Source organism: Polypterus senegalus, chromosome 1 (assembly GCF_016835505.1).
Source record: "Polypterus senegalus isolate Bchr_013 chromosome 1, ASM1683550v1, whole genome shotgun sequence".
Taxonomy (NCBI): domain Eukaryota; kingdom Metazoa; phylum Chordata; class Cladistia; order Polypteriformes; family Polypteridae; genus Polypterus; species Polypterus senegalus.
This window is the reverse complement of record NC_053154.1, coordinates 311,356,478-311,381,856: the sequence shown is the minus strand read 5'-3', so window position 1 is coordinate 311,381,856 and position 25,379 is coordinate 311,356,478. Positions and strand designations below refer to the sequence as shown.

Below are 25,379 nucleotides of genomic sequence, written 5' to 3'. Positions count from 1 at the left end.
GTCTTGGTCTTTTTAGATAGGATGGCTTTATCTGTCAGAATTTTACCTCCATGTCACTGACAAGAGCAAAGCACAATTCTCAAGTTACGTGACGCGCTGACTGCCTTTCATTTTGTCTTTGTCTAACATTCTATATGAGCTGTCTGAGTGTGAAAGCTTATTAGGGTACAGAGAAAAAAGGCACACGGTGGGGAAAAAGCACGAAATGTCAACTTCAATCTTGACATTTCCACTTTAATCACGGAGTTTATTTTGTCATTTAGTAGAACATCATAAACTTCATCTTAAAATCGTTTAATTAACCAGTTTCTCAAATCACATCATAATTAAAGTAGCACGTTAAATGCTTTGTTTTGTATTTGATCTTCTATGTGCTCTATGTGTGTGAATCACTACTTGCTTTTTAAACTGGCTCTCTTCCTCCAACTGGACACAGAGTCCATTACATTCGTGATATTACAGCTTTCTGAATAACTAAAATACTGAGATGTATACGTGATATCATTTTCATGATGATAGGAGTTAAAGCACATTATTAAACATGTGTTTCACTTTGATGAAATAATTTATTGCAGCAGTACAATCAGGGGTGGCTCAAGGCTTGTGGTGGCACTGGGCAGAGGAAGAATCGGTGGCTCCTTTGCCCGCCCGTCAGTAAAGTAGCTTATGCACAGTGGATGGCCACGTATGTTGCAGACACTAGCCGCCTCGTGCTCATGACACAAGCATTTAACTTTTGCCGAAATTTGTTGCTGTGTTTTTAGCTGTGTTGTTATTTTATCTTTCTGTTTTATATTCAATATATATTGGCGTAGCGCCCAAGAGTCCTTGCTTTTCTTTCCCCAAGTAACCGATCGCCATACAATCAGCTCTGTAATAGACGTTAAGCCATCTGTAAGCTTAGCGCCGATTCTTCAAAACGTTTAAAGAACATTGAAATATCTTCGTAGTACATGTTTAATTATTCTATCCTTAAAGACACTCCCAGTGAAGAATATAGATTATTAAAATGAAGTTAAAGTTTTATCTGTATAATTTAATAAACATATTTTGCTGAATTTCACTTTATAAATGATATCGTTTCTGTTTCTGAACTGCGAGGTCCGTACAGGAAAGGCTTTAAAACATTTTGCAGTGGCTGAGACAGCGTGTGCTTAATGCCGTATACCGATAATTCTCTTTCCGATCAGCTGCTGCTGTGATTCACACTCAGATACAGTGATATAAATACTCTGAGTTGTGCAGTGAGAGAAATATGGAAAAACATGATCCGCTGTGGCAACTCCTAACGGGAGGAGCTGAAAGAAGAAGAAGAAGAAGAAGTGAGAGTAACAACGCTAAAGCAGTTATGGTATTTGGAATACTATGGCTGTTCCTGACCATTATATTGTTACGAAGTTAATTACAATCAGATGCATTACACTAATAAACAATATGCGGTTAGTTTCGGTGTATTTATAAAGCCGCGTCAGAAAATAAGGTGTAACCTCACAGAAACAGTAGCACTGCTTTGACGCTGGGTGCCGGCAATCTGCAAAACCGAGCGGAGAACTTGCGTACGACAAGGCATGAGGTACCGTGGAAAAGTGTGTGGCTTTACGCCAAGTGTAGGTTTTATACATCGCGATTTGAACGTGGAAGAGTTCTTACGCAACGTTTCTGTGCGTACGCACCGTTTATACATGAGGCCCCAGGAGTTTTTAGAAGTCATCAGTGACTGTTTTTCAACACAGCATGTTAAAGCACCAACACGGGGTGAAGCCTGTCTGGATTTAATATTTTGTAATAATCAGGATGGAATTGAGGGTGTAGAAGTGATTGAACCATTAGGGTCACGTGACCAGAAAATAATATAATTCTCAGTGTTCTGTAAGAGCGCGGGTGCAAATACTAAAATTGTTAAGTTGAACTCTGATAGGGCAAATTTTGAGCAGATGCGACAGTCTAAGTAGGATAGACTGGGATAAGCTTTTAAATGTGGAGACAGTCGAGGAGCAGTGGAACAGGTTTAAAAATGTTTTACATGTAATGCAGCACAGGAACATACCTAAAACTGGAATTAGTAAGAAACGTAAAAATTCTCTGCAGTGGGTTAATGAAGAGTTAGAAAGGAAACTGCAAAGGAAAAAAAGACAAATAAGGCATATAAGTTTAATATAATTCAATGATTGGAAAATAGCAAATTTTATCCATTATATACAGTAAAAAGGGTGACAGGGCTGATCCAAGCAACTGCAGACCAGTAAGCTTAACGTGCATCACAGGAAAATTAATGGAAGGAATTATTAAGGATAAGATTGAGCAACACATGGCAAGGACAGGAGTTATTCTGAACAGTCAGCATGGGGTCAGAAGAGGGAGGTCGTGTTTTACTAACATGCTGGAATTCTATGAGGAGGCAACAAAAGCATACGATCAAAGTGGAGCTTACAATATTATTTATCTGGACTTTCAGAAAGCATTTGATAAGGTGCCACATGAGAGGTTGGGCATCAAGTTAAAAGAAGTGGGAGTTCAGGGTGATGTTTTTAGATGGGTGCAGAATTGGCTCAGACACAGGAAGCAGAGGGTGATGGTGCGAGGAACCTCATCAGAACTGGCCGATGTTAAGAGTGGTGACCAGCAGGGGGCAGTGCTAGGGCCTCTGCTATTTTTAATATATATAAATGATTTAGATAGGAATATAAGTAATAAGCTGGTTAAGTTTGCAGATGATATCAAGATGGGTGGATTAGCAGATAATTTGGAATCCATTAAATCATCACAGAAGGACTTGAACAGCAGACAGGCTTGGGCAGGTTTGTGACAGCAGATGACATTTAATGTTGGTAAATGTAAAGAATTACATACAGGAAGTAAGAACCTGTGCCCAGGTCTTTGTTTTCTTGTTAAGATTCATGCAAGTGCATTCTGAACTAATTGCATCATGTACACTTCCTTGGTTGCTTAATCAAATTTAGCACCATCAGGTGGTCCTCCTCTTCAGTGTGTGAAGATCAAGTGGCCACTCAGCCCCATTCGATATGTTGTTCCTGATGCATTCTTTATAATAAACATTTTTTAAATTCCTGTTCCTTCTTTAAAATAAGTAAATAGTCTCAGACTTTTTCTTGGTCTCTTGCACTGCATGATATCAATTGTTAAAATCTCGGATGAGATGTGCAAACACATGATTGAAATAAATAAGGTGGGTCACAGTTTAATGGTGGGCTCTCATCTCTAATCATATCCAAGAATATGCAGAACACTGCAGGGCCAACTGAGTGAGTGCAATGAGCTGAAAATATTTGCAAAAACTACAAAAAAGCAAAAAGAAAAGGGAAAGATGAGAAAAGAAGGCAAAGCTAAGGGTTGTTTGAATCATTTCAATAATAAGCGCAGTGACTGAGGGAACATCTGGTTAGGTTGTGACCCTCTGGCACTGCTAATGCACAAATACCAATGTCTGTCTTCATTCTTGACTTTGTCAGCAGGTGCAGCTGGACTTTCTTGTCCCTGTAGAATTTGGATTTGGGTGTCTGCCATCTTGGGATTCCTGCTGGTGGTGATGACCTCTGCTTTGACGTACGCAGTGTGCAGACTGAAGTCTAAAGGTGAGTAACTGACAATACATTTTAGAAATGGTCAGCATTATGAGAACAGGTCAATTTAACAATGCTTGCCTGCACATTGTACACACTCTCTTGTCTTGGTCTTTTTAGATAGGATGGCTTTATCTGTCAGAATTTTACCTCCATGTCACTGACAAGAGCAAAGCACAATTCTCAAGTTACGTGACGCGCTGACTGCCTTTCATTTTGTCTTTGTCTAACATTCTATATGAGCTGCTGTAGGGTCATAATTGTCCACTTTAGGCATAATTATGGAGCAGTGTTTTGCTGTTTGATGGCATGGTGGCACAAGGAGACCCAGGTACCTGTCTGGGGGGCTCCAGTTTCTTGCCACATTCCGTAGACATGCAGGTTAGGTGGGTAAGAGATGCTAAATTGGCCCTTGACATCTGTGACGGTACATTCACTCTGTCGCAGTCCAGATTTTGATTCTGGCTTGCACCCAGTGCTTGCTGGGATAGTACCCAGCGAATCAGCGAGCGGAAGCAGAGAGCGGCGGCGTCTCCCACAGGCACGTAGCCCTTTGAAAGCACACAAGCAAGTTCACTTGAGATAAAGCCGGCAGCTGACCAGTAGAAATAACCGGCAGTGAGAAATTAAAGTCGATCGCTTAGCGGGTGGTGGAAACTTAAAGCGACGGTGATTCAGCTCAACACGGAAAGCGCAGAAGCACCTATAAAAACGGCAAAGATGACTTCAACATTTAATGTAAGTTCTATCTGCTCTCTGCCCATCGAGGGCACGTTTATATGTTGTGTGTCCTGCAGTATGTACAGCTCAGGTTTTCCGGCCGACAGTGCAGATAGCTTCACCTGCCAAAAATGTTTAGTTAATTTAGAGTTGGTCGGGAAAATACGCGAATTGGAGGACCGCGTTAGGAATCTGATAGCGATTAGGCAAACCAAAATTGGATCGACTCGGTTTGTTTAGACAATTCGCTACATCTGATTCGGCTTCAGTCTCTCCAGGTCCCACTGTAGTCAGTGCGAGGCCGAAATCAGCAGCACCAATTCAGCCACAGGGCGAGTGGGTAACAGTAAGACGGGGGTCTAAGAATCCAAAATTTAGTCCCCAGCACCCAGGTCACCAATTCGACCCAGAACAGGTTCTCAGCTCTCCAGCGCCTGTGGAAACTGAGAATAATAAAGTGCTCATAATTGGCGATTCCATAGTGCGGAATGTTAGAATTCCAAACTATGTTAAACCAGCAGTTAATGTTAAGTGCCTTGCAGGGGCCAAGATTTCTGGCATAAAGGCCGCATTGGACCGTGTTGCCGACGATGAAGTATCTACCTTATTGCTGCATGTCGGCACTAATGATATTTATTTACAGCAATCTGAGGTATTAAAGCGAACTTCATCTCTATGCACCAAAGCTAAAACAAAATGTCGGAATTTAATTGTATCTGGTCCCTTACCAAGATTATATAGAGGGATGTGATTTATAGCAGATTGCATTCCTTTCACTGCTGGCTAGAAACCTGGTGTGCAAATAAAAGCATAGCATTTGTGAACAATTGGGATGATTTTTGGGAAAGGCCTGGATTTTTCAGAAGAGATGGTCTTCATCCTAACTGGAGGGGATCTTATGTATTATCCCAAAATATGGCAGCAAAACTGCCTGGTTGACTGATTAGAGCACCATCCAGGCCGCAGTCATGTGATCTTAAATCACAGGCTGTTGTTTATCCCACCTGTTATTTTCCTGAAGCTGTTACCCATAATCCCTGTTGTGGGGCATCCAGTAAATTTAGTCTTGATACAAACCATAAATTAATTGATAACCAAAAATAAGGTGTATAATTAGACCAAGGGATAAAACCAGACACTCCACCAGGGGCATCTGTAATAGAAATTTAATTCAAATTAAAACAAAAATTATATCAGCAGTTCAGAAAGAACCATGCAGTTTTAAATGCTGTTTATTGAACATTCGCTCTCTTGGCACTAAAGCTGTTTTGGTAAATGATATAATATTAAGTACAAAATCTGATCTGTGTCTTCTTACTGAAACCTGGCTTAGTAAATGTGACACTGTTCCCTAGCTGAGGCGTCACCAGATGGATACTCGTTCCTTCATAAGTCTAGAGATTCTGGTCGAGGAGGAGGCCTTGGAATAATTCATTGTAACAAAATGCAAATCACTCCTAAAAATTTAGGCAACTTTACATCCTTTGAGGCATTCATTTTAAATATTAAAACAGATTCCAACACAATTATAGTGCTAGTCTACAGACCACCAGGGCCATATTCATTGTTCATGACTGAATTTAGCAACCTTCTGTCTGATTTGGCTATAAATTATGATCACGTAGTTCTGATGGGGGATTTTAATGTACACATTGATGTGGAAACTGACACTTTTAGCAAATGTTTTACTTATTTGTTAAATTCAGTAGGATTTTGTCAGATTGTCAAAGGTCCAACTCATAATCATAACCATACATTAGATTTAATTATAACTTACAAAGTTGAAATTCAAAATTTAAATATTACTCCATTAAATGTAGTTATTTCCGATCACTTCTTAATTACGTTTGATTTAGTTCTGCCCATGCCAGCACTCGCAGATTAAAACATAGACAGTGCGACATCTAGATTGTAATTCTGCTTCAAAATTTATAGATACCTTGAGTAAGTCGAGTGTAATTGTGGAAAACAATTTAGATCAGCTAACATCACATTATAATGTGACCTTGAGAGATGCTCTGGACACAGTGGCTCCCTAAAACAAAAGTGATCAAAGCACATAGAAACTCTCCCTGGTTTAATGAAAATACTCGAGCTCTTAAATTAGAGTGTCGAAAACTGGAGCGCAGATGGAGAACAACAAAGCTACATGTCTTTCAAATTGCATGGACAGAGAGTGTAATAAATATAAAAAGCCCTCTTTAAAGCTCGCTCAGAATACTATTCTACATTAATAGATAGCAATAATAAAAATCCTAGGGTACTTTGAGAGCAGTGGCTAAATTAACAAATGGGAATTCAGATCAACAGTGCAAAATACCAACAGATATTAGCAGTACAGACTTTATGAACTTCTTCAATGAGAAAATTAAAAATATAAGATCCCAGATCTCAGCATCACAGTACAAACCAAATACTAGCTTAGCAGACCCTGCTCACATTGCATTCAGCACTTTAATAATTTTAATCCTGTAACTGAGCAGGAAGTCTTAACTTTAATTCTAAAATGAAGCCCACTACTTGTTCCCTAGATCCAGTGCCAACAAAACTAGTAAAAGTGCAATGGATGTTCTTGTAGCACCATTCTAAACATTATCAATAGTTCATTATTGCATGGCACAGTACCTGATGCACTAAAAGTGTCAGTCATTAAACCTTTACTTAAAAAGTCAGACCTAGACCCACACATACTAAATAACTATAGGCCTATTTCAAATTTACCATTTCTCTCTAAAATACTAGAAAAGTAGTCGCCAGTCAGCTTCAGTCACACCTTACGCATTACAATTTATTTGAGAAATTCCAGTCTGGCTTTCGCACTGGTCATAGTACAGAAACGGCACTAACACGGGTTGTAAATGACATTCTGATATCCTCTGATGAAGGAAATTCCACTGTAATTATGTTGTTGGACTTAAGTGCAGCATTTGACACCATTGACCATTCTATTTTACTGCACAGGCTAGAAAACGATGTTGGGCTTACAGGCCCGTGCTCGCTTGGTTCAGTTCTTATTTATCAAATCGATTCCAGTATGTACAGAAATGTGCTGACAGTACTCCATCATTATACACAGAAGTTCAATATGGTGTCCGCAGGGCTCAGTACTGGGACCTTTACTGTTTTCACTTTACATGCTTCCACTGGGATCTCTCATTAGGAAACATAATGTTAATTTTCACTGTATGCAGATGACACCCAGTTATACCTTTCATTTAAATCAAATGAAGTTTCTCCGATGTTGTCTTTAATTAGTTGTGTTAGTGAATTAAAGGAATGGATGAATGAGAACTACTTGTCTTTAAATACAGATAAAACAGAGATGTTAATTGTTGGAGGGAATGACGCTGATCACAGCAATATTTTGTCGTCATTTAACTCAGTTGGAATCCCAATTAATTTTACTGAATCAGCCCGCAATCTAGGAGTTATCTTTGACTCTAGCATGTCATTTAAAGCGCATATTACAAAGTCGTCCAAAACATGTTTTTCCATCTTAAAAATATTAGGAAATTAAGGCGCTTTCTAAATAAACAGGATTGTGAGAAATTAATTCATGCATTTATCTCTAGTAGGATTGACTACTGCAATGCGGTGTTCACTGGCTGTTCAAACTGTTCTCTATACAGCCTCCAGTTAATCCAAAATGCGCTGCAAGAATTATTACAAGAACAAGAAAATATGAACACATAACCCAGTTCTTAAATCTTTACACTGGCTCCCAGTTAAATTTAGGGCAGATTTCAAAATCCTCCTTTTAACATATAAAGCATTAAATGGCCAAGGTCCGCTTACTTGTCTGAACTTATCATGACTTACAAACCTGAGCACATTAAGATCTCAAGATGCCGGTCTGCTTAGGATTCCAAGGATTAATAAAATAACAGTGGGAGGTCGAGCTTTTAGTTACAGGGCCCCTAAACTGTGGAATGGTCTTCCTGCTTCCATAAGAGATGCCCCTTCAGTCTCAGCCTTTAAATCCCGGCTGAAGACTCACTACTTCAGTTTAGCATATCCTGACTAGAGCTGCTGATTAACTGTACATACTGCATCTCTGTTGTTAGTCATTAGCACTATAAGATAAGTAACATGATAATTATATTTGAATACTAACCCTCACCTATTCTGTTTCTTTTCTCGGTACCCAAATGTGGCCATTGGTGCCACGGCCCACCTGCCAAGTTGTTTGCCTGCCTATGGTAAAGTCATCCCTGATGGAGGATCACAGGAATCATGGGAAAGAGGGTCCTTTCATCGGAGCAATGTTTCAGCCGTGGCATGGCCAAATGGGGAGGCAGCTAGATGGATGAGGTCTCCAGGACTCTAAAAATATCCAAACCTAATTATGTCATATCATCTACTGTTAAACCGTAATTCTAAAATTTTTATTATTATGCTGTCTTAAGGAATTGTTCTGTTCTGTATATTGTATTGTATTGACCCCCTACTTTTGACACCCACTGCATGCCCAACCTACCTGGAAAGGGGTCTCTCTTTGAACTGCCTTTCCCGAGGTTTCTTCCATTTTCCCTACAAGGTTTTATTGGGAGTTTTTCCTTGTCTTCTCAGAGAGTCAAGGCTGGGGGGCTGTCAAAAGGCAGGGCCTGTTAAAGCCCATTGCGGCACTTCCTGTGTGATTTTGGGCTATACAAAAATAAACTGTATTGTATTGTATTGTACCCCCATGACCCTGCCCTGGATAAACAAAAGACAGACTTATGTTTTTCTATTCAAATGAAAAGTTCTGGTTGTTACAAATTTTCTTCATTTTGTTAATGATGGTATCCGGGAATCATTTTGAATTTGCTTCTCTTCCAAAGTGATTTTGGTGTTGTTAGTGGTGCTTGTTTCTGGTCATGTGACTGGCAGAGGTGTGTAACCAGTAAGGGGTGCCAACGAGCCCCCAAAAAATAAGCAGTACAGTATTACAGTCCTCTTCCTCCATTGTCCTCCCATCAAGCCTCATGTGCCACCTCCTGACTCTGACTGTTTGGTTGAGGTGAAGGGGCTTCTTTTATCTTTGAACCAGGGTGTTCTTCTGGGGTTAGGATGAGAGCCACTGGAAGCCATTTCAGCTTAGATGGGAGTTCCACAAAATAAGGTCCATATCCCCCTGCAACATCCCCTTGGTGGCACCCAAGAAACTCAACAGGTCTATACTCCAGAACTCCAACTCCCATGATACCCTGTGGGTATATGAAGGGGACCCAATTCCCAGGGATGCTGCTCACTAGTGTATCAGTAGATACAGTTCCCCAGTCCTTCCAACATACTGACCTTCCTGCCAGGTAAGGATTCTTGTTCCCGGTCTGTCCTTTCAGTCTCTTTTACAACCCCAATTCCAATGAAGTTGGGACGTTGTGTAAAACGTAAATAAAAACAGAATACAATGATTTGCAAATCCTTTTCAACCTATATTCAATTGAATACACTTCAAAGACAAGATATCGAATGTTTAAAATGATAAACTTTGTTGTTTTGCAAATCTTCACTCATTTTGAATTTGATGCCTGCAACACGTTCCAAAAAAGCTGGGAAAGGGGCAGCAAAAGACTGGGAAAGTTAGGGAATGTTCAAAAAACACCCGTTTTGAACATTCCACAGGTGAACAAGTTAATTGGAAACAGGGGTTTGTCATGATTGGGTATAAAAGGAGCATCTCCAAAAGGCTCAGTCGTTCACAAGCAAGGATGGGGAGAGGTGCACCACTTTGTGAACAACTGCGTGGGCAAATAGTCCAGCAGTTTAAGAACAACGTTTCTCAACGTACAATTGCAAGGAATCTAGGGATATCATCATCTACTGTCCATAATATCATCAAAAGATCCAGATAATGTGGAGAAATCTCTGCACGTAAGCGGCAAGGCCGAATACCAACACTGGATGCCCGTGACCTTCGATCCCACAGGCGGCACTGCATTAAAAACCGACATCATTCTGTAAAGGATACCACGTGGGCTCAGGAATACTTCAGAAAACCGTTGTTAGTTAACACAGTTCGTCACTACGTCTACAAGTGCAAGTTAAATCTCTACCATGTAAAGCAAAAGCCAAATATCAACAACACCCAGAAATGCTGCCGGCTTCTCTGGGGCCGAGCTCATCCGAGATGGACTGACGCAAAGTGGCAAAGTGTGCTGTGGTCTGACGAGTCCACATTTCAAATTGTTTTTGGAAATCATGGACGTCGTGTCCTCCGAGCCAAAGAGGAAAAGGACCATCCGGATTGTTATCAGCACAAAGTTCAAAAGCTAGCATCTGTGATGGTATTGGGGTGTGTTAGTGCCCATGGCATGGGTAACTTGCACATCTGTGAAGGCACCATTAATGCGGAAAGGTATATAAAGTATTTGGAGCAACATATGCTGCCATCCAAGCGACATCTTTTTCAGGGACGTCCCTGCTTATTTCAGCAGGACAATGTGAAGCCACATTCTGCATGTGTTACAACAGCGTGGCTTCGCAGTAAAAGAGTGCGGGTACTAAACTGGCCTGCCTGCAGTCCAGACCTGTCTCCCATTGAAAATGTGTGGCGCATTATGAAGTCCAAAGTACGACAACGGAGTCCCCGGACTGTTGAGCAACTGAAGTTGCACCCAAGCAAGAATGGGAAAGAATTCCACCTCCACAGCTTCAACAATTAGTGTCCTCAGTTCCCAAACTCTTATTGAGTGACGTTAAAAGGAAAGGCGATATAACACAGTGGTAAACATGGCCCTGTCCCAGCTTTTTGGGAACAGGCATCAAATTCAAAATGAGTGAAGATTTGCAAAACAGCAATAAAGTTTATTAGTTTGAACATTCGATATCTTGTCTTTGTAGTGTAATCAATTGAATATAGGTTGAAAAGGATTTGTAAATCATTGTATTCTGTTTTTATTTATGTTTTACACAACGTCCCAACTTCATTGGAATTGGGGTTGTATTATGGCATCCCGTCTGGGCGACTAATCACCCTCGGGGATGCCCGTCCATCTCCTGTGGCACTCACAGGTGTTTCAGTGATGTCACAATTGCAGGCACTGTTGAAGATGCTATCACACTAATGCTGGAAGTTCTAATTATTTGTAAATTGTGAAGTGAAACAGGACAGTGAGGAGGGCCCTGGCTGGCTCCCCACTACTGACGTCACGCTCCCCACCACCTCGGCCGGCAGCCTCAGTCTCGGATTAGCACGACTATATTGATCCTGCAAGCCAACTGTAATTCTTAGTGTGATGAGAGAAAAAAATCAACCAGAATGTTCAAGCAAATTCTAAAAAAAAATCCCGATCTAAATCCGTTAAGTGGTTCTCTCATTCGCTAGCTAAGTCGAAGTAAGATACGCGCCGAGGTTGGAAAGTGAGTGAGGAGGGCCCGGCCCTCTCCCCCCCAGCCCCCACTCTCCGTGGCCCGCTGTGTGTCTCTCTCGGATTCAAGCAAATACATTGGTACCGTAAGCGAACTATGATACTTAGCGTGATGACAGAAGTCGCAAAATCAACCGGAATGTTCAAGCAAGACAGACAGAGAGACAATGGATTTTATACCGGTTGGCACACGAAAAACTGAACCATCTCCCACTCCAACGTCGACGTACGTTTCTTAGCCTGTACACGAAACGAAAGATATGCAATACAAAAATCCAATTACAATTGTTTGAAGGAGCCACGTGCAATAAAATACACGTTTTTGTTTGTCGTTATCCTTCAGTTCTTGGACACAAGTCGTTCTGTGCGGCGGCTTCATTTGTAGTGAGTTCAACACACGTTGACAAGACCTGCACGAAACATTCGCTTGTTGTGCCGATTTATGTGTCGATTTCCTAGGGCTCTGCTACGACTGCAGGTGTACAAACGGATGGGGCCCGATTCTTTTTGCAGTTTGCAACTGACCCAGTCTTATACCAATTCTTCACCAACTCGTGAATACTGCTCTTTGCTGGTAGGTTTATGCCAGGAAACTTCTGTGTGAAAATGTCCCGCGTTTCCTTAACAGAACCGGTAGACACATACACCTCCACTATTCCAATCCTCTGTTGCAGAGAATACATCTTCCCGATCTCTCTCACGTACGTCTGTACCTGCTGGCTCACAGCTTTCTTACTAATGCACAGCTGGGGCTGCTGACCCTGTCACGACAACGAGGCTCCGCGATTGCGATGGCACCCGTCTGTATAATACAGTAGCTCGAGCCAGCCAGTCAGAGATGGTTCGGTTTTTCATACACCACCCTCTATGTTGTGAAGATATAAAAATACAAGAGACACTCGTAAAGGTTTGGGACCCCATCTCACATACTGTAGGTCGCTGATGAGTAATCGTAAAGTACCGAAACCGTGTACATAACAGACTTTCAAGAGAGACCACGATGAGTGAAACAGGGGGATTTTTATAGAAAACGGACAGGAAATGACATGCGTGATGAAAGTGATGAACCAGAGACGATGACGCTGGGGAAAGGCGGAAGTGAGATCATCGGGAGTGGACCGGAAGTGAAGTCATCAGATGAAGTCAGAACTTCGGAACCAGGAAGAGGGTTGCTTGTTGTGATCGGGTCTGTTTTGAGCAGAGTTCCGAAAGGTAAAGATTTTCTTCTTCTTCTTTTTTTCCTGGAGGATACGAGGAGAGGCATAAGAATTTTGTGTCAAATCCCCTCGGTCGTTGTTGTTTTCACGCTGCATCGGGCCTGTTGGCTGCCCCCTATTGGGACGTGTGTGACAATATATTCGCCTTTTCTTTTGCCATTTTGATGCATACATGGATAGCATTGGTACAGAACCAAGGCTGTGTTATGTCCTGATGTTATCCCTGCCATAATGGACTCTCCTACATTTTGACATGGGAGTTAAGGGATTTACTTCTTCTTGATTTTTCAGTGAGGCGGCTTTCAGAGCAAATGGAAAGCGACCAGAAATCCAGGAGGCGAAGCTTTGATTCTGAGGTAAGGTGAAGATGTGTGATTTATTGAGTCCAATGGTCTGATTCAGCACTGGTCACTGATGCCAGCAGAGTCCACCCAACACTCACACTCCATGATGCCAGCTGAAGTCGATCGGCACTCCTGGGCAGGATGCTGTTGACTTTAGAAAGTTGCTAAACAACATAAAAGTCCTTGCTATTGATGTAGAAAAGAATAAATAGAGACATGAAAACTGCATGGGGGTGACAATGCTGTGACACCCCGGGTTTGACTCGCCTGCCCAGATGTCATCCTCTCCCATCTTGTTAGGTTAATTGGTGAATGTGAATTGTGACAATTGTGTGTGTGTTTGTGATGTGCTGCCAGCCTGCCCTTAAGGATGGTTGGGGGCTTCAGGGATAGGCTTCAGCACTACAAATGGCCCCCCCAAAATGATCCTTAGCTGGATCAAGCAGGTTGAAGAATCTTATGCTGCCTGCCCCAAACTGGGCCAATGACACCGTCCCTTTCTGCTTTCATGCCATGTTCACTACTTCGCCAATTGTTTTGAAGTTCAGGTTCAAGTTTCTTTTAATGCAAGGACAGCACAATGAAACTCTGAACTTCATGTTTCTCTCAGACAGGTGACAGTAATGTGGTATTCACAAAAATAGGGGCGTAGCAGCACCCCAAACCCCAGACACACCCGAAACAAGACAAGTCAAGAGGTTCAAATACTAAGGCTTTTTTATTTTATCACAAATACACAACAAAAGCATTCAAAAGTGACACAACCATGAGTATTTCTCTTTCTAATTAAGAAACTGAGAGCTTTTCTTTCAGTCTCGGCTCCTTCTTAGTTCACTAAATGGATCATCATTATGAACTCATAACTGCACTTGCTGTCTCCTGATCTATCTGTCGGTCTTACTATCTCTGTTCTCCTCGATCATGAACAAAACCCTAAAATTCTAGCACTCTTCTACTTACCTCCCGTTTGGAGAGGACAGACCATAATTTGCCTACTAATTACCATAGCCTCAGATCTGGAGATGCTGCTCCTCATCCCTGCCGCTTCTCACTCGGTCGCCATTCATCCCAATGCATGCTGGAGTTCACAGCCCAACAAAGCCAATGGGACAATGAAATCAGGAAAGAGAAGCAATGCAGTGGTAAAGCCACCAAACTGGACTGCCATCCCCTCCCTGACTGCACCTTGATATCCTGACCATGAAAATCCCAAACAGGACAGGAGACAAAGCCTTCAGACTTTTGAGTCAAACACACCATTTGTATTTACTCCAGACACATGGCCTCTGATTCTGGTTTGATTTACACCCTTAAATGTCACTTTTTTTGTAAGATTTTCAATGTTTCAATGTTTCTTTAGAAATGGCTTGAATGTTGCCACCTAATTAGTTTTGCACCGTAAATATTTTACCAACTGAACAGTTTCAAATTTCATTTCAGATTTCGTCTGCCAATAAAGAGAGAGAAAGTGAATACCAGGTAATTATGGACTGTCATTTCTAGGTGTGTGTCAGAGGATCTTGGATCTGCGTTGTCTTTCTTTATCTCTTCGGTATCTGTTTCCATTTGGGTGGGTTGCAACTTATTCAGGGACTGACATAACATGTGTGTTCTTCTAGAATGTGCGAGGCAGAAAAAAATATAGAATGGGACTGGTCTCCTAACACAGAAGAACCATAGAAGAAAAGGCAGAGCGGGCTCTGTTTAATTAAGAGATTGCATTCCTTTAATGTAGGAAGTGAAATCCTTCACATCTTCTACAACTCTGTGATGACCAGTGTGGTGTGCTGGGCTGGTAACGTCACTTCAATAGAGGACCACCGAATTAATTAAGAAGCTGATTAAAAGGACAGGCTCAGTTATGAGGCACCCTCTGGACCACCTGGCATTAGTAGAGGAGAAGAGAATGAACACCAAACCGAGTGCCATTACGAACAATGCTGAACATCCTCCCTGTGATACACAAACACTGAGGACTTTCAGCCAACAAATCGTTCAGCAGCAGTGGGTCAAGAAAGGCGACTGGAGGTCCTTAATAGCAACAGCAGTACATCTGCTTAGTGCCTCACTGGTACTGCCAAGTGAGAAGGTTTCTTGATTTTCAAATGTTCTTCCTTTTTAGTCATTCTGGTGTGTGTTCAAACCATAGTATCTATCTATCTATCTATCTATCTATCTATCTATCTATCTATCTATCTATCTATCTATCTATAATATAGTGCCTATTCTATCTATCTATCTATAATATAGTGCCTATTCTATCTATCTATCTATCTATCTATAATATAGTGCCTTTCATCTATCTATCTATCTATCTATCTATCTACAGTGGTGTGAAAAACTCTTTGCCCCCTTCCTGATTTCTTCTTCTTTTGCATGTTTGTCACACAAAATGTTTCTGATCATCAAACACATTTAACCATTAGTCAAATATAACACAAGTAAACACAAAATGCAGTTTTTAAATGATGGTTTTTATTATTTAGAGATAAAAATCCAAACCTACATGGCCCTGTGTGAAAAAGTAATTGCCCCCTGATCCGAATAACTGGTTGGGCCACCCTTAGCAGCAATAACTGCAATCAAGCGTTTACGATAACTTGCAATGAGTCTTTACAGCTCTGGAGGAATTTTGGCCCACTCATCTTTGCAGAATTGTTGTAATTCAGCTTTATTTGAGGTTTTCTAGCATGAAGCGCCTTTTTAAGGTCATGCCATAGCATCTCAATTGGATTCAGGTCAGGACTTTGACTAGGCCACTCCAAAGTCTTCATTTTGTTTTTCTTCAGCCATTCAGAGGTGGATTTGCTGCTGTGTTTTGGGTCATTGTCCTGTTGCAGCACCCAAGATCGCTTCAGCTTGAGTTGACGAACAGATGGCCGGACATTCTCCTTCAGGATTTTTAGTAGACAGTAGAATTCATGGTTCCATCTATCACAGCAAGCCTTCCAGGTCCTGAAGCAGCAAAACAACCCCAGACCATCACACTACCACCACCATATTTTACTGTTGGTATGACACCATTTGTTTTCTGAAATGCTGTGTTCCTTTTACGCCAGATGTAACGGGACATTTGCCTTCCAAAAAGTTCAACTTTTGTCTCATCAGTCCACAAGGTATTTTCCCAAAAGTCTTGGCAATCATTGAGATGTTTCTTAGCAAAATTGAGACGAGCCCTAATGTTCTTTTGCATAACAGTGGTTTGCGTCTTGGAAATCTGCCATGCAGGCCGTTTTGCCCAGTCTCTTTCTTATGGTGGAGTCGTGAACACTGACCTTAATTGAGGCAAGTGAGGCCTGCAGTTCTTTAGACGTTGTCCTGTGGTCTTTGTGACCTCTCGGATGAGTCGTCTCTGCGCTCTTGGGGTAATTTTGGTCGGCCGGCCACTCCTAGGAAGGTTCACCACTGTTCCATGTTTTTGCCATTTGTGGATAATGGCTCTCACTGTGGTTCTCTGGAGTCCCAAAGCTTTAGAAATGGCTTTATAATCTTTACCAGACTGATAGATCTCAATGACTTCTGTTCTCATTTGTTCCTGAATTTCTTTGGATCTTGGCATGATGTCTAGCTTTTGAGGTGCTTTGGTCTACTTCTCTGTGTCAGGCAGCTCCTATTGAAGTGATTTCTTGAATGAAACAGGTGTGGCAGTAATCAGGCCTGGGGGTGGCTACGGAAATTGAACTCAGGTGTGATACACCACAGTTAGGTTAATTTTTAACGAGGGCTGCAATTACTTTTTCACACAGGGCCATGTAGGTTTGGATTCTTTTCTCCCTAAATAATAAAGACCATCATTTAAAACTGCATTGTGTTTACTTGTGTTATATTTGACTAATGGTTAAATGTGTTTGATGATCAGAAACATTTTGTGTGACAAACATGCAAAAAAGAAGAAATCAGCAGGGCAAATAGTTTTTCACACCACTCTATCTATCTATCTATCTATCTATCTATCTATCTATCTATCTATCTATCTATCTATCTATCTATCTATCTAATATAGAGTGCCTTTCATCTATCTATCTATCTATCTATCTATCTATCTATCTATCTATCTATCTATCTATCTATCTATCTATCTATCTATCTATCTATCTATCTATCTATCTATCTATCTTTCTATCTATAAAATTAGATGTAGACAAGGGGACATGACATAAAACCATAAGAACCTCAGAAGTATCCTCATATCTTCAAAACTCAGCTTGTTATGGACAGTGAGCCAAGCTACCCCACACAAGGTCCTTATTTCAGATGTATGAATTCACGGTGTTACAACATAAGAAACATTTTGAACATTTTCTCCATTTCTCACTTGTTTGTTTAGCTCATAGCTAAGCTGTCCCAGTATCTCCTCCAGATTCTTCTTAAAACCCCTTATCAAGCGGGGTCATTTTTGCTAAATCGCTTGTAATTCGACCTCTCCAAATTAGAATCATTGCTGTTATTGAACTATCTGGAGTATAAACACATGTTTGGTCTCTTTGTAAAGGTCACATTCTCTAGTTTCACCCTTAGTAGTCAGAATCACTGTAGGTGTGACTGATCAAAAGTTATGCACATTAGAACTCACAAAAAAATGAATTTTTTGTTCTCGCCAAAGTTTTTATGAAAATAAAGGAAAATAAAGCTGCAGTAGGTAGGTGGGGACAGAAACACACTATGTACCAACAGAATAACTTGTTGACTACTCACATTTCAAATTTGAAAAGAATACCTGTAAAAATGACATTTTTACACCAGTTTTTATGTGGGCATGCCCAGGGGGTTTTTAGAGGGACCATTATCCACATTTTGGAACATATGGAGAAAGTGTAATAACGTTTGAATGCTTCAACCCACAGATATCAATGAGGGCTCTACTGAAAGCTTACACCTAAAGGAATCTATATCTACACACAGTGTCACTCTATTAGTTATAAAAATAATAAAAACAATAAAAATACACATTTCTATATAAAAATAGTCAATACAAGTCTTATGGGCCAAAAATATATTTATATTTTTTATTTTTTACTTTTTTTTTTATAAAATGCACACAAACTATATACATTTCTTTTACAAACTGTTACAACACAGCTCAGCATTTTTCCATGTGCCACTTGATGGCAGCAATCACTAGCAACCAGAAAGCACAAGGGCGTGGCACATGTCGCTCTCTCCCATTATACGGCCCGTATGCCGGTTGAAAACTTTTGCAACGCGTACATGCATCTATTATTTAATCGAGCGTTTATTTACGTTTAAACTTCTACTTTTATTCATATTTAAAATGAGAAAAACTTGAAATCACAATAAACAACCACGCACCAACTCTGCAGACTGGCACAAATGCCACCTTCGCGCAGCTCCGATCGTTTTGTTTACAAGTTAGTATGGCAAGTTACATATCAAAATGCTCGGCTGCTCATTGGCTGTAAGTTTTGAGTGTCAGTCACAGTGTCCAATCAAAATGGTAGATTTGGAGTTTTACGTCATCCTTCCAGCTGTCTGTGACACTCGTTGGCTATACGAGGTGCCAGTCAACCCCAGACCCGTCGTAATTGGCCAACTTAGGTGTCGATCAGAAGCTAACACTTCCGTAACATGCGGTAGCATGGTTATCGCCGACAGAAACAAATTACGTCTGATATGATCAATAGAAATGAAAAAAAATTACGTAGCTAGTCTCAAGTTAAGAAACATTTTCTGGAGATTTTGTCCCTTTGAGGATATATCGTGTGTTTTGGACCTAATCGTTTTACTGGATTATATTCGCTGGAGCCTTACGGACACAATGGGATCAATACTGCTCGGAAATATTGATGTTTGACTTGCAGGGGGTCTTCAAAGGTAGGGAAAGTCAACTCTTAAAAGTATGTACTTCTCTGTAAAAAAGACTTTAGTGTCAGTGCTGTGGTTGTTGTGTGTCAAAATGGTTTATATCATCGGAAAGACGAGACTTTGAAGTTTCATTTGATGGGTAGGGTGTCGAGATGCATGGCAGATGGGCATGCACACATTACTGTAACGTTTTTAAAACGCTGTTATGTCCCGGGACCGGTACGTGTGCGCGTTAAGGGTGTCGAGGTTTCAGCTTCAACTCCGTGTCTCAGTAGTTTGTTCCAGAGTCCCACAACTCTTTACATAAAGAAGAGCTTCCTAGCTTCAGTCCTAATTGAATGTCCCCTTAAGTTCCACTGGTGTTCTCGAGTACGTGCTTCACCACTAAATTGTATGAATTGTGCTGGATCTTCCATATCAATGGAGTTATCTGGATGAGGTCTCCTCTGCTCAGACTAAACAGGTTTAATTCTCAGAGTCTGTCAGAGTACGGCATGGCCTTCATTCCCATGGTGCATTTGGTTGCTCTCTTCTGCTGCTCTGTCTTTCTTGCAGCGTGAAGACCAGAATTACACACAGTACTCCAGATGAGGTCTCACTGGTGTGTTATAACATCCCTCAATTTATACTCACCAGTTTTTATAATATCTATCGGATCCCACTCCCTGTAACTTCTTTTTCTTCCTAAAATGATAAATTTAGACTGAAGTTAAGAAGATTTACTACTGTAAAACAAATCTAGAAAGCACAGGAGACGTTAACTGGGATGGTATAAGTGCTGGGACACGGGTATCGCATCTCAAGAGGAGTAGTTGAAGCAGCTGAAAGGGAATTTCTGTACGTTTTATAATGAAAGATTTTTTTTTTGACAATTCCCAGAATTTTTGATTCCCTGTCCCCTCTTAAACTGATTGTTGGAATTTATTTCTGCAGATGCTCTCCCACAAGGACCAGGCTTTATATGAAGTATGTCAACACTCCCAGAAAACAACAAGGAAATGAAGAATGGAGCAGAGCAGAGGAAGATCAGTTAGTTTGTGAGGAAATAGTTGTCTTTAATAAAAGTGAAATGTACTTTCATTTTTAGAATTTCAAAACTTCCAAGAATCTCATTAAAGAAAATATATTGCCAAGTATGCCATTTACTGAATCAATGAGAAGGAGGAACAGAGAGATGGAAGGAGTTACTAGTGACACTGGACACCCTGACCTCCCTGAGGTGGCACAGCAGCAGATTGTTGTCCGCCGTTGAGCTCTATGGCATCAGTGACTATGCAGGCCCCTAGGAGGTAGCAGCTTGGGGTCAAATCCTGATCCCAGTCATTGTTTGTGTCAAATTTACCTGAATGGCTCTGGTTTTCTTCCCACCTTCCCAATAAGCAGCTCCACACTGAGAGCTTGAATGACGTTCTTAGCACGAGTGGGCCAAGTCCATGATTGCTTTCTGATTTGTGCTCCACGCTTCTGGATGGGCTGTGACCCCATTCAATAATTAAAGTTAATTTGTTTAAGTGTAATGAATGTTTTTGGACATGTAATGAGGTGGGAGGAGCTTGAGAACAACATTGTTACTGGGAAATAAATGAAGAGGAGTGCCGCGGTTAAAAGACTTGGACAGTGGAACAACAGCATAGGAGAAGTTGTCACAAAAATAGAGCTGATACACAAGATGGAGGACAAGAGAGCACTGGAGAAAATTGACCACCAATGTCTTAGACGACACAGCACAATGATGAAGATGATGGCTTAAATGAGCTTGAGAATGTTATAGAAGAAGAAAAAAGAAGACACTCACGGACGCTCATGCAGACAATTCTCAAAGTTCTCCCTGCTGACTCCTCTCCTCTGTCTCATCTCTCTTATTAATACCCCCCATAAATCCAGGATGCATCCAGACCGTCCAGGTCGGCACACCTCTCCCGTCTTCCTTCGCACTCACGCAGTCGTTCCACAGATCCACTGGAAGGGCTTATGTCCCGCTCACCCCTCTCCACATGCTTACTCAGTGGGGCGAACCAACCAGCCCCTAGACCGCCTCAGCCTTTGCTTCCTTCCAGAGCCACAGCTTGATCTGCCTTCTCCAAACAGGTGTCTGGATCATCTCCCATGACTGCCTTTTTCCATCCTTTAACCTCTTTCTATTCTTTTCTTTCCTCTCTTTCTTTTACATCTTTTATATCTTCCCTCTCCCCTTGTGCCGGCCCGTATATACAGTCCCTGACAAAAGTCTTGTCGCTTGTGTACAAATTGACCTGAAGTGCCACTAAAATATATTTCTAATCAAGATTGTGTTACAAGTAATGGGTCATTTTAATCCCATCAGCTTTTGTAATAATGTTTCAGTGCAAAACGAAACTGACAAAAAGTATTCTAATATTCACAGCTTGGTAAAGCCCATTGAGTCAATTTTTGGCAAGACAGAAGTGTTGTCACCTTGTCATATGAGCTTCACCTGTGACTTATAATGGATCAATTAGGTCTCAGGTGTGTATAACAAGAACCCCAGTACACTAGACCTTCACATCAACTGCAACTAGAGCTCTGCGAACATGCCTAAGATTCACCTTGAGACTAAAGTGTTGATTGTCAAGAGGCTGGAGACCAAATCCACTGCTGATGTGGCAAACACCTTCAATGTGTCTCAGCGTCAAATTCAGAGGATAAAAAAAGATTTGAAGAGACTGGAGACGTTTTTGACAAGCCCAGGTCAGGAAGACCCCGCAAGACAACTGCTCGAGAGGACCGTTTGTTGGCTCGAAAATCCAAGGTCAGCCCGTTTTCCACTGCAGCAGAGCTCCACGAGACCTGGTCACCTGAAGTCCCTGTGTCAACCAGAACAGTTTGTCGGATTCTGAAATGGCCTCCATGGTCGAATCAGTGCCCATAAGCCAGCACTAAACAAAAGACAATTGAAAAACCGTGTGGCATTTGCCAAGGCTAAAAGGATGGACGCTGGAAAAGTGGCAGAAGGTGAATGTTTCAGATGAATCTTCTGTTGAATTACACCACAGTCACCGCAAATATTGCAGGAGACCTACTGGAACCCGCATGGAGCCGAGATTTACCCAGGAAACAGTGAAGTTTGGTGGAGGCAAAATCATCTGGGGTTACATCCAGTATGGGGGTATGCGAGGGATCTGCAGGGTGGAAGGCAACATCAATAGTCTAAAATACCAAGAAATCTTAGCTACCTCTTATATTCCCAACCATAAAAAAGGCCAAATTCTGCAGCAGGATGGTGCTCCATCGCGTACTTCCATCTCCACATCAATGTTCCTTAAAGCGAAGAAGATCAAGATGCTCCAGGATTGGCCAGCCCAGACACCAGACATGAACATCATTGAGCATATATGGGATAGGATGAAAGAGGAAGCATTGAAGACGAAACCAAAGAATATTGATGAACTCTGGGAGGCACGCAAGACTGTTTTCTTTGCTATTCCCGATGACTTCTTCAATAAATTGTATGAATCCTTGCCAAACCGCACAGATGCTGTCCTTGAAGCTCATGGAAGTCATACAAGATAATAAATTTGGATCTCACAGCACCACTACTTAATTTGCTGACATATTTTTGGATTTGCAGTAAAGTTGTTCATTTTCTGTATAGGCGACAAAACTTTTGTCTTGCCCAAATTTGACCTGTCTGTCTTGATTAAATGATAAATCTTTTTTCAGTGAAACTAATTTATTTCAGTGCATTAAACATCATTTGGGAGGGCTTTAGCTTTTCATAGGAGCTATTTCTAACACCAGTTGATTAATTAAAAGTCAGGCAGGAGTTTCTACAAAATAGAGAAGCGACAAGACTTTTGTCAGGGTCTGTACACACCCATCTCTGTGGGCGCAGCGCCTTAAACCACAGGAAGCCAATGAAGCAATTGAGAATGATCTCACCCTCACGTGTAGGTGCGACTCGCCCCAATTACCTCATTAGCTCCCCGCGGCTGTGCAATCACGCCCACGGAGACGGGCACAGCTTTGTGGATTTAAAACCTGGCCATATTTTGTTGTAGCCGCGGACCCGCTATTCCACATACCTCCCCCCTTAAGCCCCAGTTGCACGGGAAGGTTCCACATCACTACTCACCCTGTGCAACTGGCAGCCCAGGTCCGTGGCTCAGCCACACTACCACTGCTCTAAAGCCACCAATAAATAATAAAAGCACTAGAAACAATCCCACCACTGCCACCAAATTGTGACGATGTCGGTCCCCTACAGACTACAGACTCAAATGTGGGAACAGGGAGTCTCTAGGGGACTGGCATCGTCACATCTTCTTATATAATACGCTACCATGGCTGTCCATTTGACTATCCAGGATTTTAAATCACCTGTAGCTCGCAAACCGCTTGACCTGAAATTTGGTACACATATACTACGTGACGTCTACTATCCACTTTCAGGGTGATGGTTGACCTCTAAGGTTATTTATCTTTTTATTTTATTTTATTGTAGAATCAACTCTCGGCAGTGGCCAGCAGGGCAGCTGTGCGGCACATGCGTACGGGCGCCGTTCTCATTCCCTACCACCTTCGCCATCATTTCCCCTACCTCTTCATATCTTAAATCAAAGCACAGGGTCCTAAAAACTATTGAAATCGTCAGAAAAAAAAAATAAAATGTAGAGATGTCAGGTAATTGAAAGGAACTGCTCTGTGTGTCTCTCTCCTAGGAGGTTTCGATTTGTCGATTGCATCATTTGTGCATTAGCGGCTAAATTGGCTGTCTTTGTTCGGAGGTTTTGTTTTGCCGATGTGCTGGCTGGACTTCCGGGACGGACAGAAAGACACACACACTTCTATGTGTTGATGTTTATTATATAAGATAGAGATATAGCAATTAAACTTATATAACAACTGTGATGCCCAAGGGGTGTATAAAGCCACCTTAAGCTGACACAGACAAGCAGCCACAAGTTTGTCACATAGCACACAACTTATTTACAATCTGGGACTTTCTTTTTTCCCATAGCACAGTCCCAAAACATCACAACAAAGCACAGGCCTTAAGACTCTTTCCTTCTCTCCATCTCTCGGTTTGTCCTTCCTCCTCCATTCCCTCTCACGTAAGCTTCGTCCACCTCCTCCCGACTCAGAGCAGAGCGAGGTGGCTCCTTTTATTCAGGTCCTGGGATTGTTCATCAGCATTACCTGGAATAATTAAATAACTATATTGCTCTGCAGCTCCCCCTGGTGGCCCCCATGGAACCCACCAGGGCTGTATCAAACTCCAGCTCCCAGAATGCTGTGCGGGAATCCGTGGTGCCACAGATACCCAGGAGGGCAGCCCTCTAGTGTCCCAGAGGAGGTATTGCTTCACTGGTGCTCTCTCCCCACCCCCCGGTACTTCCATTCCGTTGGCATTCTGGCAGGGTATTGGCCGTGGCTGCCCGTCACACAACAAATAACCGATAACATAAAAGATCACAGAGCATTGTTTTTTTTTTGTTTTTTATTCACATAACAGATGGTTCATCTGTTCCTGCTTAAATATACAGTACATTAAGGGAGTCAGCAGTACAGACAGAGGTGGGCAGCTCATTCCAACAACTAGGAACGACACACGAAAAGAGTCTGGATTGAGACTTGATACCACACCGAGCCGGCATCACCAGATGCATAAACCTTTAGCATCTTGGACTTTGAGACTCACAAGGTTTTCCTAACTGTGTGAAATAATCTAAGAGATGCAGCTGTCTTCAATGTCTATCAATAAAAAGGTTAAAGTATGCAGACACTTCCATGGTAAGCAGGCCCAGACCCTGAGTCTCAGCGCCATGGATATATTCTATCATTTGTGACAGATAGGGGGCGCTGTCATCCCCTTGAACCCTTGGATCAGATGCCAGACACCATGTAAAAGTCCAAATATTAAATTTATTTGAACTATAATGTACACAAAGCACCATCCACTCCACAATACTCATAAATAATTACAAATAAACCAGTCAATAATCAATCCTCCTCTCCCAGACGCGTTGTTCCCTTCCTCCCAACTCAGCTCGCCCATCTGGGATCTCCCACAGTCTTTTATAGTCCATCACCTGGAACTGCTTCTGACCCCTCAGGTCATGTGATTACCCAGCACTTCCGGGTCAGGTGAAAACTACTTTTCTTCATCAGCCTGGAAGCACTTTATTTCTTCTGTCCTCGTGACATGGAAGTACTTCCGGGCTGTATGGAAAATAAACGTCTCTGTGCCTCCCTACAGCATCCCCTGGTGGCCCCAATGTTATCCAGAAGGTATGTGCATTAAAACTCCATAGTCCATGATGCCCTTCTGGAATTTGGGGCATCTCCATGTTGTAGGGAGGGCCCCTCTGGCGGCCTGGGGGACTTGGC

General features: G+C 41.8%; 1 protein-coding gene across 1 annotated transcript in view; it reads left to right on the top strand.

Moving 5' to 3' along the window:
- LOC120516236 overlaps positions 1 to 20,068 on the top strand; it is a 35,672-nt gene extending 15,604 nt beyond the window's left edge. The window contains exons 6-8 of the mRNA XM_039737787.1: positions 13,159 to 13,223; positions 14,652 to 14,690; positions 19,968 to 20,068. Of these exons, the coding sequence (XP_039593721.1) occupies positions 13,159 to 13,223; positions 14,652 to 14,690; positions 19,968 to 20,036 (173 nt within the window). The 3' untranslated portion in view covers positions 20,037 to 20,068. The remainder of the gene's footprint in view (positions 1 to 13,158; positions 13,224 to 14,651; positions 14,691 to 19,967) is intronic.
- Positions 20,069 to 25,379: the final 5,311 nt, after the last annotated feature.